General features: G+C 36.4%; 1 protein-coding gene across 3 annotated transcripts in view; it reads left to right on the top strand.

Moving 5' to 3' along the window:
- The window catches only part of GAK (cyclin G associated kinase), a 66955-nt gene that overhangs the window by 31923 nt on the left and 19662 nt on the right, over positions 1–15370 (top strand). Inside the window, exons 14-22 of one of the 3 annotated variants that reach the window (XM_038123687.1) lie at positions 2784–2906; positions 4671–4804; positions 5819–6013; positions 6583–6700; positions 9098–9177; positions 9522–9715; positions 11583–11741; positions 12519–12986; positions 14972–15142. In XM_038123687.1, the coding sequence (XP_037979615.1) occupies positions 2784–2906; positions 4671–4804; positions 5819–6013; positions 6583–6700; positions 9098–9177; positions 9522–9715; positions 11583–11741; positions 12519–12986; positions 14972–15142 (1642 nt within the window). Of the gene's footprint in view, positions 1–2783; positions 2907–4670; positions 4805–5818; positions 6014–6582; positions 6701–9097; positions 9178–9521; positions 9716–11582; positions 11742–12515; positions 12987–14971; positions 15143–15370 lie in introns of all 3 variants that reach the window. The other 2 variants (XM_038123686.1, XM_038123688.1) reach the window with 2 other exon arrangements.

Genomic DNA, 15370 nt, shown 5'->3' with positions numbered 1-15370 from the left:
ATACCTTCAGCTTTTTATTGTAAAATAGGTTAAAGTAGGTTAATCAAAAAGATGACAAAAGAGTAAGTATAAACACAAGGTCAAAGACTTACTTACACTTTCCTTGTCCTTGCTTTAAAACCAAACTTTACTGGTAGCAGACTAATCTTTAATCTTAAAAAATCTTACTAATCTTAAACAGACTAAAATTTGTTTTTTCTAGGATAGTAATATCTTTGAAAACATGCTCATGGACATTTTGTGTTTCAAATTTAAGTGGAGGATACTTAAAGTAATGAAAGTCGTGCTAAAATGTCAATCTCTCCTATATTCTACCATTTTCCTGTATCAGGGATATGGTGACTGATTTGCATTACCTGTTCACTGGAGTTTCTCCTTGTCCCACTACATACCATTTGACTCCCATATGACGCAGCCATAGCTAACTGATTGCTCCCACCATCTTCAGTATTGTTGTAGCTTACCTGAGCCTCTATTATCCTTCCTGGCAATTTCTCTGATACTAATATGAAGGCATTTGCATAATTCAGCAACAAGGTATTGAGAACATCTTGTTAGGTGGCAAGATACTGGACTTCAGTGTTTGCTCCTAAGTAAAACTCAACTGTCCTGGCTCAAGAGTTGGGACTGTTACTGTGTTGTGAGTTGTCCAGCACCTTAACAATCTATAGTGATCATGCCCCTTCCACACAATACTGTCTGCCAAGAAGAGAGTCTAAACCATTATTTGTTACAGAATAATAAAGCCTTTTGGACCTTATTATACAGAGCCATTCTTAGCATTATTTCAGTTACCAGATTTGACTTAAAATGTTGGGGTGAGGTACATTTAAGGTATTCTTTCTACTAGTGCTATTACTTCCTTTTGTTTCCTTGTAAACAAGATAAAGTATTGTCACACCTGAAAGAAACCATTACTGCCTCTTTGGATGAATGCAATCAGCTTCTTTATGTGTATCTGGTTCAAGATGAAGTTCAGGCAGAGGCTATTCAAGATGGAAGGCAAAAAAGCTTGATTACACAGGAAATCTACTGCATGATTATTTGCAGCCGGTACCTCACAGCAAAATGTTCAGCAATTCTTTTTAGCACTAGATTGCTGGAAAGTCTGAGACTGATGTGGTGAACTGATTTATTCCACATCCTGCGAAGTGATCAGTCTCTGTTTATGGAATGATAAAGTCTGTGACTGGAATTTGCTTACCAATGGATTTTTTTAGTTATGCAAGTCTGAGGTGTCTATACACCTGGTATTTCTGGTGTGTTGGTACTAAGAATGGTAATATGATCTTGGTTTTGTTCAGAAGTCATAGTAGGTCATAATTAGTTGAAATATACAGGTACATGACCACTTAATTGTCTAGGAGTATTTAGGAAGGCAGTTATTTTACTTGGAAACAAACTAATTGTATTTGGAACTCTTACCTGCCTATTGCAATTGAGATGTTTAGCAATAGTGACCAATTTCATTGTTCAGTGCTGGATGAGAGCAGCCATGTAGGAATCTGAAGAAGCTTAGGTTTACTTTAATGCTGGCAAAAGGTGATTATGGCAAGCCTTTAAACATGATTAGAGGAGAACAGCTTCTAAAATTCTAAATTATGACATTTTGCTTAGAAGGTATTGCATATGATTGGTTTCTTGCTGTTTTTTTTTCTGTATGGGTCTTCTGCAAATTTCTTTAATCTTTGTTAAAATTAATGGTAGTTTTGAAACCAGCTTCTCTGCTAGTTTTGAGTCGTTTTCGGAATAGGTTGCTCTGAGAGTTTGGGCACTATCCATAATTCTGCTAATTGTCAGGACACTTAGAGCTGAAAACACAGCTAGAGAAACAGAAGGTAATGTTGTTTTTATTACTGCTTGTAGGAAACCTAGTGTTTGAGTGGAATGGTAAATTAAAGGATGGTAAATGGTAAATTAAAGGAAAAAAGTCAGTACTTTTTTTTTTGAGTACAATGAAAAGTTGTAGGAGACTTAGACTGTTTATTTCAGCCTTTTTTCCTGTGCTTGGCACAAACACAGGTTTTTGGTAATTTATCTCAGAGTAACCCTTGAACTCTTTATCTACATAGGAAGACATGTTGCTGATAGGAAAACTTGGTCTTCAATATCTGGCAATTGCAGTTGAGACTAAAAATAAATTCAAAAAGCTTCATTTGTAGCTTGCTTCTTGATCCTTAATATATCTATTCTTTAGGTGTTTCAAGTGCCCCAAGAATCAAGATTTATATCCTACTGGGCAATTGATTTTAAGAATATAGATTCTTAGCAGTGAAGCTGATTTTTTGTTAGTGTTTTGAAGCAGTAATTGTAAATGGAATATTACTGAACCATTCAAGCTCTTTGAACAAAGGACAAATATTAAAAGAAGCCTAATCTTTCTGTTGTTGGGGGTTTTTTTTGGTTTTTTGGTGGTGGGTTTTTTAATTTTTTTTTGTTTGTTTGTTTTGGTTTTGGGGTTTTTTGCTTAAGTATATGTGCACAAATTAAGTTGAAAGCTGTTTTATTTTACTCCTTGCTCTAAGAATATTTCAGGTAGTAATCTGAGTCCTTGGTACTTCTTGTGCAGCAGATTAGTAGACAGAACTGAAGTTTTATTGCACTTCATCCTAAAAAGTGGTGTTTACACTGTGTAACACTGCTTTTCTTGAATGTCTTTCTTAATTTCAACATGAAGGTGGCATTCAAGTATAAAATTGCCTTGTAGACATTTGCATAACCTAAGTTGTGTATATGTGTCAATATTATACTGTTTCTCACGTCTCTTGTCTCTCTCATTGCAGGTTTCTGAATGTGGCTGGCCAGCAAGACGAGCACCAAATCTTCAGAATCTCTATAGCATATGCAAGAACATGCATTTATGGCTGAAACAAGACCAGAAAAATGTTTGCATTGTGCATTGCCTTGTAAGAAATTGGTTTAAGTCTGAAGTGCTTTATTCAATAGAGCTTTAAATTGTGAAGAAAGGCGCTGGTATCCATTCAGTTTGTGATTGTTACTGGCTTTCTGTTACTGGATGCCCCAGGGTCAACTCCTTCCTGCTGTATTTGTAGGGAAGTTACTTGCTTCAATTTTCTCCTTAGGGAAATTGGTATGGTAATGTAGCCATTGCTTACTTGCATTTAGAGTGGAAGGGAGTATACAGGCAGTATTAAGGGAAAGTATCCTTTGGAAGAAAAAAAAATCTGCTCTACTCTTTCAGTATTTGCTCCATTTTTTCTTTTCTGTGTGGTAGATGGGTTTACACTGCATATCCCATTACTGTCCATTTAGAATGTAATCTGTAGCCACAGAATTTCAGAAACTGACTGTAAAACTTCTGGTTTACATGCTTTTACTGGCAGCAGATTGCTCTGTAGCTTTCACTGTTCTCCAAAGTATTATTGATTTTGATATAACCAAAAAAGGAATAAAACTGTCTATAGAGCCACCTCATGTTAAACATAGTAGAGGGAGGAATGAATTTAAAGAGTACTTTGCTCAGAATTTAGTCACTCTTGCATTTGTTTAAGAAAATTGCATGTGAAATTTTGACATTCTTATTTTGCTGCAGAGTGAAAAACAAAATGTGGCTATGTGACAATACTTGCAATGCTGCTGGAAAGTATTCAAAACCTGTCTGGTGATACGGTATAGCCATCAGTAGGGAAAATCACTATCAGAGTCAAAACTAGGATTTGTTAATCTGACAAACCATATTTGTGAGTTATGTAGTGTTTTGAAAGTATAAAGCCAGTTGATGTCAGTTCCTGAAAGCCAGTATCATTTGCAGTGCTGCTGTGAGGTGAGGCATCTAATTCTATATTAATGGAATACTTCTACTACCTTGGTGTCACATGATTGCTGGTCAAGTAGGTAAGAAGCAGATGTGATGAGTTAGCACCAGTTTTTGTAACATCTTTCTCTTGAAGTGTTTTGTTCAAGGTACTTAACTCATTTCTTTTCCTCACATGTGAGGCAAACTTTTGTATATACATGGCTTTGTGCCAGATGTAATGTAAAATGTACGCCAGAACTTTAAGAAATGAATGATCAAAATTCTGTTCTATGATGCTAGCTAACAAACCTGAGGAAGGCCTGTTCTGTCAACCATTATCTCTTTCAGATCTTCTGCCTTTTAGAATATAGGGATGTATCTGGGATATGTGTGTAGCGGGGATTCCTGCAGAAAGACACTCAGTTTTAATCTCTTTCTCTTTGTTTCTTGGCAAGCTCTTAACAGTTTTATAGAGTCTATAGAAGTCTATAGAGTTCAGTGGGATTTAGTTCTGAGCCTTTGTACTTTTCTTACATCATAAGTCCATGGCTGTCAGTCAAAAATAGCAGTGTTCTGGGATTTCAGACAGCAGCCAGGAAACAAACCTAAAAAATGGATATTAGTGACAGTAAGGTAAAGAATATGAAGTGAAAATTTCAAATAGTGTTAAGCTAAAGTAGTTATTCACATTTGAACAAGAAAGTATTATGTAGTAACTTTTCTATGCTGTGGAAGTTAAATGAAAACCTTTCACACTCAGCTACAACTTCAAATCAATGGCACTAGACTTTGGACATCATGACATTAAATAATGATAGGATATAGGATACATAATGGGATGTTCTTCAGCAACTTGGATAATGCTTTTTCCACTAGATTTACTAACAAAGCTACTTTTTTTTTATTTTACTAGGATGGAAGAGCAGCATCTGCTGTTGTAGTCTGTTCTTTTCTATGTTTTTGTCGTCTCTTCACTACTGCTGAAGCTGCTGTTTATATGTTCAGTATGAAACGCTGTCCGCCTGGCATTTGGCCTTCTCATAAAAGGTACTGTAAGGTACTCTTGAAGCAAGTAGTTATTCAATTCTGAACATGGTATAGAATGTCTTTAGAAAGATAAATTATTTCAATAATGTCTGTGTTCAAACATCTGTTTTTCCAAGTACTTTCCTGTATCATGTATTAAAGGTAGTTCTGAATTTTCTGAGCCTGAAGTACCCACCAGAAATGGGTCAAGTGTACCCTGTGGTGAAGAAGTGTTAGGAGTGAAAACAAGGGTATGCAGAGCTTTTGAATGCTTTCTTAATTATAAAATCCTCTTCCACATGTGTAGGACTTACTTCATGTTCCCTGGTTTATTACATCAGGTTTTATTATGTCAGAGCACTGCAAGCTCTGAGGGAATACCAGAAATTATTTTTGTCAATTGGGTAAAAGCACTTGGTGTGCTTTTTTTTTTTTTGGAGTGCATGCAGAGGTGACTTGCATATACTTTGACAAATGTTTTAAACTGTTTATTTGACTCAATTTGCTAGATCTTATAACTGTAAAGTATGAATAACAAGTGACACTGGTAGTAAGGGTGTTTCCTAAAAAAAAAGGATTAGATTTTGAGGGATGGGAAATAAAATATTAATTCAGTATAAATTACAGATTATGTTTTTGTACACATTTATTTCATGTATACTTAAGGGGTTCTCCACAAAATAATATATAATAATCAGGACAAATTTAAAACCTTTAGGAAGATTTGAGTGATCCATTATGTATAAGATCCATTATGTATAAGGTACAAAATAAATAGTTCTCCTAGATTAGCATTTTAAGACCTTTTGAAATAGTGACTAGTTTATTTTACAAGTCATTATATGTGAGCATCTATTAAAGCTACAGACCCATTTTCAGATTTGAAAATCTGTTTGCTGGAGGTGGTGGTAAATGTTCCCACTGTTTCACTTTTAACAATCCTTAGTGACTGGGTAAGATGTAACTTGCTTATGTGTTCACCCATTTCTTAGAATTTTGTGCTCTGACTAAACGAATACCGTCTGGTTTTGGCAGATACATTGAGTACATGTGTGACATGATGGCTGAAGAACCCATTATTCCTCACAGCAAGCCCATCCTGGTCAGATCAATTGTCATGACTCCTGTTCCGCTTTTCAGTAAGCAGCGTAATGGCTGCAGGCCTTTTTGTGAGGTTTATGTGGGAGATGAGAGAGTAACCACTACCTCCCAGGAATATGACAAAATGAAGTAAGTACAGATTATGACTTGCTCTGAAACGGCAAGTTACGTTTTTCTAGATTCCAGCATTTACATGTTTCTAGATTGCTCTGTCCCCTTTTAGCTGGTCTCAAAAGGTGAGTTGTGAATGTAATTGCTACAGCAGCTGGTCTTGCAGAACAGTGCGGGTGATGATGAGGTGTCACACTGGCCCCTGCGAGGCAGTGAGCAAGACCCATTTCTCACTCCATGTGATGTACGACTGGGAACATTGATCTCTGATGTACTTGTGCTGAGAATAACATTGTGTCTCAGTCATGGAAACCGTAAGGATCCCCCAGGCATGGCAGCTGCAAGGTGACTGCTTTTTAGCCCCTGTACAGCTCTGGTGTCTGCACAATTGCAAATGGTACTAACACTGCTGGATGATGTGGGTAATCATAGACAAGGAAAATGAGAGAGTACTGAAGTCCTTGTAACTTTTCAGCTACTGAAGGCCTTGGAGAAAGCAGGCTAAATCTAAAGTAATACACTATTTAATCTCTTTTTAAACTAAATTGACTATGGTTGTGTTGGTTTTCTTTTTTTTTTCCCTTTAGGGAGTTTAAAATTGAAGATGGGAAAGCAGTAATCCCACTGGGTATAACAGTCCAAGGAGATGTTCTCATTGTGATTTATCATGCCAGGTCAACTCTAGGAGGACGACTGCAAGCCAAGGTAATGATAAATTTAAGAGCCTGAATGGAAGATTTGCTTTTTTTTTTTTTGGTTGCAGTTTTGTAACCTACTAGTTTTCTGCTGAGTACTTTGCTTTATTTACTATTCTTTGTTCAGAGAAATGTTTGAGGTTCATTCACTTGTGAATTCAACCTTTTCAAGCCTTCTCAGTATGTCCACTCTTAATGCTGTACCTGAAAGCATTAAGAGTGGACATATCTCAAGTGTAGATGCTTTAGTAAGCATTTCTGGAAAGTACTTCAGTACTGATAATTGTTATATTTGTAAGGAAAGTCCCCAGCCAGTTGTTCTTTTTTTGAGACAGCAATTATTATCTATTAAGTTGCACAACAAGCCAGAACTTTTTAATTCTGTTCACACAAACTGCAAACAAAGGAAACATACCACTCAGCAGAAAAGTGGGATTCCAGAGGTTGCCTGTACAAAACAGGCTAGAAAAATCCATGTGATTTTAAAGCCTATTTCTAAAATCAGGTTCAGTTTTTGTAGCTAATTTTCTTACTGGTTTTTGTCTACTAGGGAGAATGCATATTTCCTTTCTTAATTCAACTATGGATACAAATGTATTGCAAGATCACAAAAAAACTTGTTAATGAAGCCTGTTTTCAAATTTTTTTAAAGAGAGGCGTGTTCTTTTTTCTCCAGATAAGTAACCCAATTAAACTTGGAAATCCATGTAAAAGATAAGGACAGATAATGCAAAGTTTAGAGGTTGGAGGTTTGTGGAAATTTATAAGGAAGTTTTTCAGCTGGTTTTGGTACCTCTGGGACATACATGTGTATTCATATATAGTTGGTGTTTACTGAAATTGTTTTCCACCTTTTTTTGTGCTTTGTGAGTAGAAAGGTATCAAATCTTGTCATGTTCAACAAGACCTTCCAGAATACCTTAAAACTAAAAACTCAGTGAAATGATTCCTTAATGCGCAAAAATAACTTCTGTATGGTTCAAGATCATCAGAAGAAAGGCATAAAACTGACAAAATTTAGCCAAGATTAGGTTATACTCCTTGTACCACCTCACTTTTATTCATGATAGAGTTTCTTTGATGTGGTTTCTCTGGCATTTATTCACTATAGAAAAGACTAGCATTTTCTCAGCTGTCAGCTAAAACATATGATGCATCAACAGTGTGTGTGATGATCTGGGTTTGGAGGTTTGATGGAACAATATTCAACGTGTCCTTAGTTTCATGTGTTGTAAATTGCCCCTAAAGTTCTCTGCAGATCTTTTACAGAGATTACCACCACATTTTAAGATTTCAACTGTGTTTAGAGCTGGGCATTATGAATGTCTTCTACTTTCTCACAGCTAATTAGAGAGAGAGTTCAGTCTATCTTCTAGGAAAGTGATGGTAGGGATGGAAGAATCAGAGGAGCTCCCTCCAGTATGTCCGTGTCTGTCTTGTACTAAGGAGCCCAGCACTGGGCATTGCAATTACAGATGAGGCTTCACTGATGCAGAATAGAGGGGAAGGATCAACCCCCCCCTTCCCCCTTTAATCTGTGCCAGTGCTTTTTGTATTATTTGGTTTCTGGCTATGATGTTTGGTACATACTCATTTACAAGGAAAGCTTTCATAATTCAGTTTCATTATACCATATTTTTTGGACTACTACTGCATGACTTCTTTGTAAGGACTGGCAAGGCTATATCACAGGTGTTGTGACTAGTGCTAGGAAAGAAATAGAGGCTACATTGATCAGTGAGCTGTAATTTGGATTTGTACAAGATCAGGAGCTACCTGAATATTCTATAGTAGCATTTTCTGGACACTCATATTCCCATCAGGCATGGGAAAGTAGTTTTTCTGTGAACAGTCGAGTGATTAAAATGAGTCAGTTCACGAAAGCCCTACAATTCTGTCTAGAATGAATGGCTGACTTGAAGTTGCACAAAAAAAACCCTCCTTGCATGCCTTCTGAAGTGTCCTTTTAAATGTGGTACTGTGTCAAAACTGTTTTAAATCTATTCCTTTGTATGTGACGTACATATATTTCTTGGTTGGTGTATTGCACAATGTATTTTTCTGAGCATATGCTGTTCAGAAAAGGAACAAGGGTCATACAGTTTTAGCCTCCAGAACAGGATCTGGAAATACTTTAAACTTTGATAGTCTGTTTTGAGGTTAGTGTTGAGACATACCTGACTAAAGGTCTTTTGGTTTGTTAGGGCTAGTAATAGATCTATTTATGTTCTGTCTCAACTGCATTTAAGTCTTTTAAGATAAAATATGCTTGTAATTAAATAGAAATTTTTGTAATAAAGCAAATACTTCAAAATATTTTAATACTGATAATACTTTGCATTATGTTAAAGACAGAACACTGTACATACTATTCATGTGTATTTATACAGTTTCTTGTTTTCAACAGATGGCTTCAATGAAGATGTTTCAGATTCAGTTCCATACAGGCTTTGTGCCCCGAAATGCCACTACAGTGAAATTTGCCAAGTATGTTGACACCTTTTTGTAGGAGACTGGAAGAAGTTGTCTTTGAAACTGCTTAACCTGCCAAACATCAATATATACCAGGGAGAGAAAATGTAGTCAGTGCAGGAAGTAGATGACTTTGATTGCAATAAGAGTCTTTTGTTTACTCACCTTAAGGAAACTAAATTTTTTGTTCATGATACAAACAATGTACAAAAATACCACCTGTTTAAAATTGCAAAAGTGAATAAATACATCATTTTTAATGCCTTATACTAATTGCTTTGGAGTTTTGTTTCGGACTGCAATAGATCTAATCCAGTTAGCCATCAGTGTCAAAAAACTTATTGTCTGCGTCTTTACAGATACGATCTGGATGCCTGTGACATACAAGAGAAATACCCTGATTTATTTCAAGTCAATCTGGAAGTAGAGGTGGAGCCCAGAGACAGGCCCAGCTGTGAACAGCCACCTTGGGATAACATGAATATAAAGGGACTGAATCCCAAGATCCTCTTCTCTACCCGAGAGGAACAGCAAGAGATTTTATCAAAATTTGGTAATGAATCCATTGAAAAACTAGAGTGTGTGAGGTTTTCAATGTACTTAGTGTTTGAGGCTTTTGTTTAATTTTTGATGTTCCATTAATTGAAAGAAATTGGAAAGATTTTTTTTTTTTTAAATATCAGTTAAAAATATGCATTGTATGGAGGAGATTAAGTTATCCTCAGTAATGAGGGTTATAATTATACCTGTCTTACTTCTACTGTGCTTACATGTGTTTGGTTTGTAGCTTACAAAGCTATGAATTTGCAAGGAGGGACTTTTTGCAAATGGAGGGACTTTTTGCAAATGGAATAGTAACTGTCAGTATTTGTAGGCACAATGTCTTGAATGTAATTTATTTGGCTAAACTGGCACCAGTATCATTTCACTTAAAATTATGTGAGCATTCCTCACAAATTGTTTTAGGTAAGAATGTTTTTATCAACATTCTTATGCATAGCCGTGTAATGTTGTAATTAATTTTCTGCACTTTTCCTAATATGTTCCAGCAGACACTATTTTATTTTATTGTATTTATCTTTATCTGTAGATGCCTGCATTAGTTGCAGTCAATGATGTTCAGTATCTTTCTTCTTCTCCTGGTATCTGTGATTAGCTTTGACATTTTCATTTAGGCTCTTAAGCCTTCTCTTTGTTTCGAGGATAAAGAAGCATGACAAGGATTACTATGGTGATTTTAGTGATACATGAGATCTTAGCCTGTGCTGTTATTACGGTACATCTCAAGTACATTTCTTTACATACAAGATAGTTGCTGCTGGCCTTTTTTTCTTTTAAGCAGGATTTGTGTTGTTTGTATTATGATTTAGGCCATTTTCTATTTAACTTATCTTAATCCTTCTGTGAACATATCAGCTCTCTAAAGCTAAGGTGTTTAGCTTTACATCATCATTGATGATGGGGCTCTGTAAGAGTTACTCTTACTTTCTTAAGTTGCTTCCATTTTCTGATTGATACAGGAAATGTAAGGATTTCAAATTACACTGAAAGTATTTCTTAAGATTGGTGGGAAGGGAATAGACAAAAGTAAGTGCTGTGAACTGATTTAACAAAACCGCTTGCCATTAACATTGAATTTACTCTTTCATTAGTTATGATCTTTCATGTGTGTTTTCTGAGATGGACTATGTTTTCAGCATCTCTAAGCAGCAACTAAGAATGTGGAAGGAGAGTGAAAAAGTGTTTACCAGTTGTGTATTTAAATTTAGATTTAAATAAATAGGTTTCTCCCAGCCATCCATCCATTATTTTCAAACAGTAGATAAATACTTACTAATTTAGGAAGTCTTCTTCATTTGTTTTGAGGAAACTTGGGTTTTGAGAGGTGATACAGCATTAGGTAACAGCGCAACTGAATCTTACACAAGAATCACTTAATACCTGATTTCAGTAAAATAAGAAATACAAGAAGCAATTAATAGCATCATACAGTGTACCACCCCTTTTTTAACCACTCCATGTTGTTCACTGGTTTTGCATATTCTGGGTTTTTTTACAGCTTCATTTGCATTTTTCTGTCTCTTATTGCAGATACTGTTCAGAGCTCTTGTGTGTTTTAGGGGATGATTGATACAAGTGAGGTGTTAATTACATTTTCCTACAAATGTAAATAGAATGCTTGAGTTTTACGCTATGATTCTGATTTAATGTCCTAGTTCAAAACTGGATTTTACCAGTTTTTGTAGTTGAAAAGAAAATGCTAATTTCAAAGATGGTAGGGGCAGGAATTTGCATTTGCAGAGCAATAGATTGGAGATAATTGTCTTCCTACAGCAGTCAGCTTGAAAGACAATATCAGCTGCCATGTGGAGGATTGAGAAGTTTCTCTCTAAGGACTCTGCCTAAATTCTGTTTTATAGGGAAACCAGAGTTGCCTAGACAGCCAGGTTCAACTGCACAATATGAAGCAGAGGTATCCCAGTTGGAGCAGTCTTCAGAAAGTGCACCTACTGATACAGAATCCCCACACAGCGGTAGTACTGATGCAAACAACTTCTTTCACTCTCTGGACTGGAAAGGTACAGATTTTCCTCTGAAGTACTGTGTGGTTTATGTTTGTCTTGTATGCCTTCCAGTGAATGCTTAAGCCTTCTTAGGCAGCAAAAGTCTCTAATTCACTAACCATGAGGAAAAGCTATTTAAAGAGTGAGCTCTGCAGAATAACAAGCAGTTATTCTACTTCATTTGGATAAACACCAAGTAAGGGGGTTTGGTGTTGAGTATAACTTAAATGCTGAGCTAAATTTTTCTTTTTCTGTAAAAATCTTAACCTTAAAGGTCTGCAAGGAAGCTTTTCACTCTCATAGCCCCACTTTGGCTGAGGAACAGAGGAAACAAAGTAGACTAGCCAGTGGGGTCCAGATCAGTAAGTAGGACTAAGAAAGTGTAATTTTATAGCACATGTGTAACTCCCTTTTCTGGTTGCTGCTTTGTTGTTAAAAATGTCAGCAGCTGCTTATGCTTTTATTGAGTGCAGCAGTTACTGAGAAATCTTGTAAGCTCTAAGAGACATAGTGTACTGAGGTGAACGTCCAAGTCAGTCTCATTTTGAAGAAATTCATAATGCCTACCTTTTTGGAGTGGCAAATATGGTAGTCAGCTCCTGCTTTTTCTGCCCTCTACAAAGAGGTGGCAGGCAGCATGTAGTTTCTTTTTCATCAATTCTTATATGAGTTTTGGTTAGTTAGGAATTAAGTTTTTATGATGTCACCATGAAAGTTTCTCTTACCCTAGTCAGAAGAATAATACTGGTTATTTAAAGATGTTATTCTTTTTTTTTTTTTCTATTCAAGAAGGAAAAACTCCAGAAAGTGGAATAGAAGACAGTTCATCTAAAAATGATTGTGTTCAGCTGTCTGATGACAGAGAAGAGAGTGATCCTTCAGATGAGGAGTTCTCAACATTTCCAGATGAAGGAAGTGCAGTAATTGTTGATGACAAAGACTCTACTCCAGAAGGAGAGTTGCTTTTTGAAGCCAGTTTTGAAGCTCCATCTGCATCGTTACAAAAATCTCTCCATGAAGAGAATGTAGACTTGCTGGGACTAGATGCCGATATTTCAGCAGAACAGAAACAACCTATCTCAGAAATAAACTCTTCATCAAGTAATGCTGACTTGTTGAACAATCTGTTTGTGAGCAGTGTGTCACAGGTTTCAAATGAGCCCACTGGAGATCTTCTTGGACAAGGAACAGATTTCTTTTTCAGCAGTCAACATCCAGCTGCTACTCAGGGTTCATCTTCAGCAGCAGCTGTGTCTTCAGGTACGTGAGTTTAATATCAGTACACCTGGGCAACACATGAAAACTGCTGCTTGCATTGTGTGTAGAAAATAAGTACTGTGTTTCAAGATGGTGAATGGTGAAGACATGCCAGTTTGTAGCAAGACTATGAATAGAACAGGTGTTACTTGTGCATGAAGGAGAGAATTTCCTGTACATTACCCAGGTATTCTGTTATGTTGCCAGTATCCTGTTATCTTTAAAGCCTTGTAAATAGAAAAGTATCAAATTTTGCATTTCAAGGGAACTCAGTATCTTAAGGAATTCTTAGCTTTCCCATGAAAGACATATGAATGTTGCATGCTAGATCCTTTTCTAAATCCATAACTTTCCTTGTTAACGCATAGACTTGTCATAACTTGAACTTTACGTAAAGCAATGGCATTAGATGTACAGAGCTGTGCTGCTTAGGTCAAATGTCTGCGTGGGATTTTTAAGTGTTAATCACATAAGACTGCTGAGCAACTGGAAATCCTGTAGATCATTGTTCAAACTAGTAGGATAATTATACTGCTAAAAGATGTTTTCTTGCTGGTTTTACTGATGTTGTTGGCAAGTCAGTATCCTTTAAGAGAATTCTACGTAGTGCTGTCTATTTGGTATTTAAGCAAGGTGTTGTAGTTCAGAGATTCTGTTCCTCTTACCAGTGGATACTCATCTCTTTGTCACATTTTGGGAATAACAATTCCCTGCCTTAAGTTAATGGTAAGATTTCTGGGAATACTGCTCACATAAGCTGGGAAACCATCAGAAGGTTTTGTTTGTTTGCACAAAGATAATTCATAGGTACTAAAAGCTTTCATCTATAGACAACTAGAAGTATTTTTTACAGAGCATTTAAACAGTTTAAGATGTTTTCTTATTTTGAGGCAATTCACTATTGAACTTTGTTACTGTGGTCAGGGAAGAATAATTGTAATTTACCATTTTTACAGAGATAGAATTTTATAAAAGGAAACCTTCATTACATTATCTTTCTTTAGCCATGTCTGTTGCATGAAACATCTGATCAGTAGTCATGTATATATTTCGTATATTCTTGTAGTGTCATTCTCATTCAGTGTATTTCATTGAATTATATTAAGAAAGATACTTGCCAGAAGTGAGAATATTTGGCCACTGTTGTATTTTGACTTGCACATCAAACTTGAGATTTTGTATGTGTAATGCTATAGTAAATTTGCTTGAAATGTTGTTGAGTCCTGTACAGTGTGGTCATTACCTGAGGATGTGCTGGGGTATTACAGCAGGATTATTCCTTCTCTTCAGCTTCTGAGTGAATCTGGCAGGACTCCCTGGGCTCTTCAGGGGTTTTGACCCTAGAGGGCAGCAGAAACAGGAATATCTAAAGCCCTGATTCCAGCTGACTGTCACATGTTACTCCATGCTGACTATAAATACTCCTCCAGTTAGTTTTTTCTTCACTGGGATCACTAGAGACCTGCTGAAGTCTTACTTCTATTGGTTTTCGTTCTTGGGTTGACGTGTTTTCTGCCCCAGAATCGCCAATGCCTTCAAGCCTGAATGGTAGTATGAATCTTTTACTTCATATTCTTTTTAATAGTGTAATAGTCCATTTTCTTCAAATCTTTTGTAGATTTGGCATTATAGAGTATTTAACAAATGTAATTCTTCTGTTTGCCAGATGGTCACACAAACTTAAGATGTGTCTTAAATGGGTGAAATTACAATGTTGTTGAATTGTATGCAGTCTTGCTGCTTTTGTTAGAAGACATAGCTGTTCATAGGATGTATGGGTGAGACCCTTTTTGTACCATGTGAAAGTTCATTTGTGTAGAGGAAGGAATAGGTGGTTACTCTTTGCCTCACAAAATTCAGAGAAGGCTGCTGCAGTTACTAGCATGAGCTTTGCTTCTTGTCTGTGCTCTCAGAGGAGTAAGGCTTTTTCAACTTCATTTATTCTACAATTTGTCATGTGATAATTCTGCTTTCTGCTTCTTGTTTAGCCGATCCATTTGACCCATTCACAATGTCATCAAGCTCAGAGAATCAAGCTCTGTCTGGTCCAGACCTCTTTGGGGACTTCCTTAATCCAACCTCAACATCTACAGCTAATACAGTTCCTTCCACACAAAGTTCACTTCCACCTTCTTCCAGCTCAGATTTCTTGAATTTAGGTAAGTGTGCTTCTGGTGTTCTGTTTTTCAACAGTTTCTTCTCTTCTGTACATTTGTCTTTCAGCTTAGTGGATTAGTGTCTTTATAGATCCACTTGTTGTGGTTGCTGTTTTAATTAGCTTTGTACTCTGGAAGTACAGATGCAAATGCACCAAGAAGCAAGTGTTTCCTGTATAATGTCATGCTATTATTTATGATGTGACAGGTTTTCTAGTTTTGCTAACTCTA

Source organism: Motacilla alba, chromosome Z, assembly GCF_015832195.1.
Source record: "Motacilla alba alba isolate MOTALB_02 chromosome Z, Motacilla_alba_V1.0_pri, whole genome shotgun sequence".
In the NCBI taxonomy this organism is placed as follows: domain Eukaryota; kingdom Metazoa; phylum Chordata; class Aves; order Passeriformes; family Motacillidae; genus Motacilla; species Motacilla alba.
Note: the sequence above shows the minus strand (reverse complement) of the source record. Positions and strands in the feature narration are given on the sequence as shown.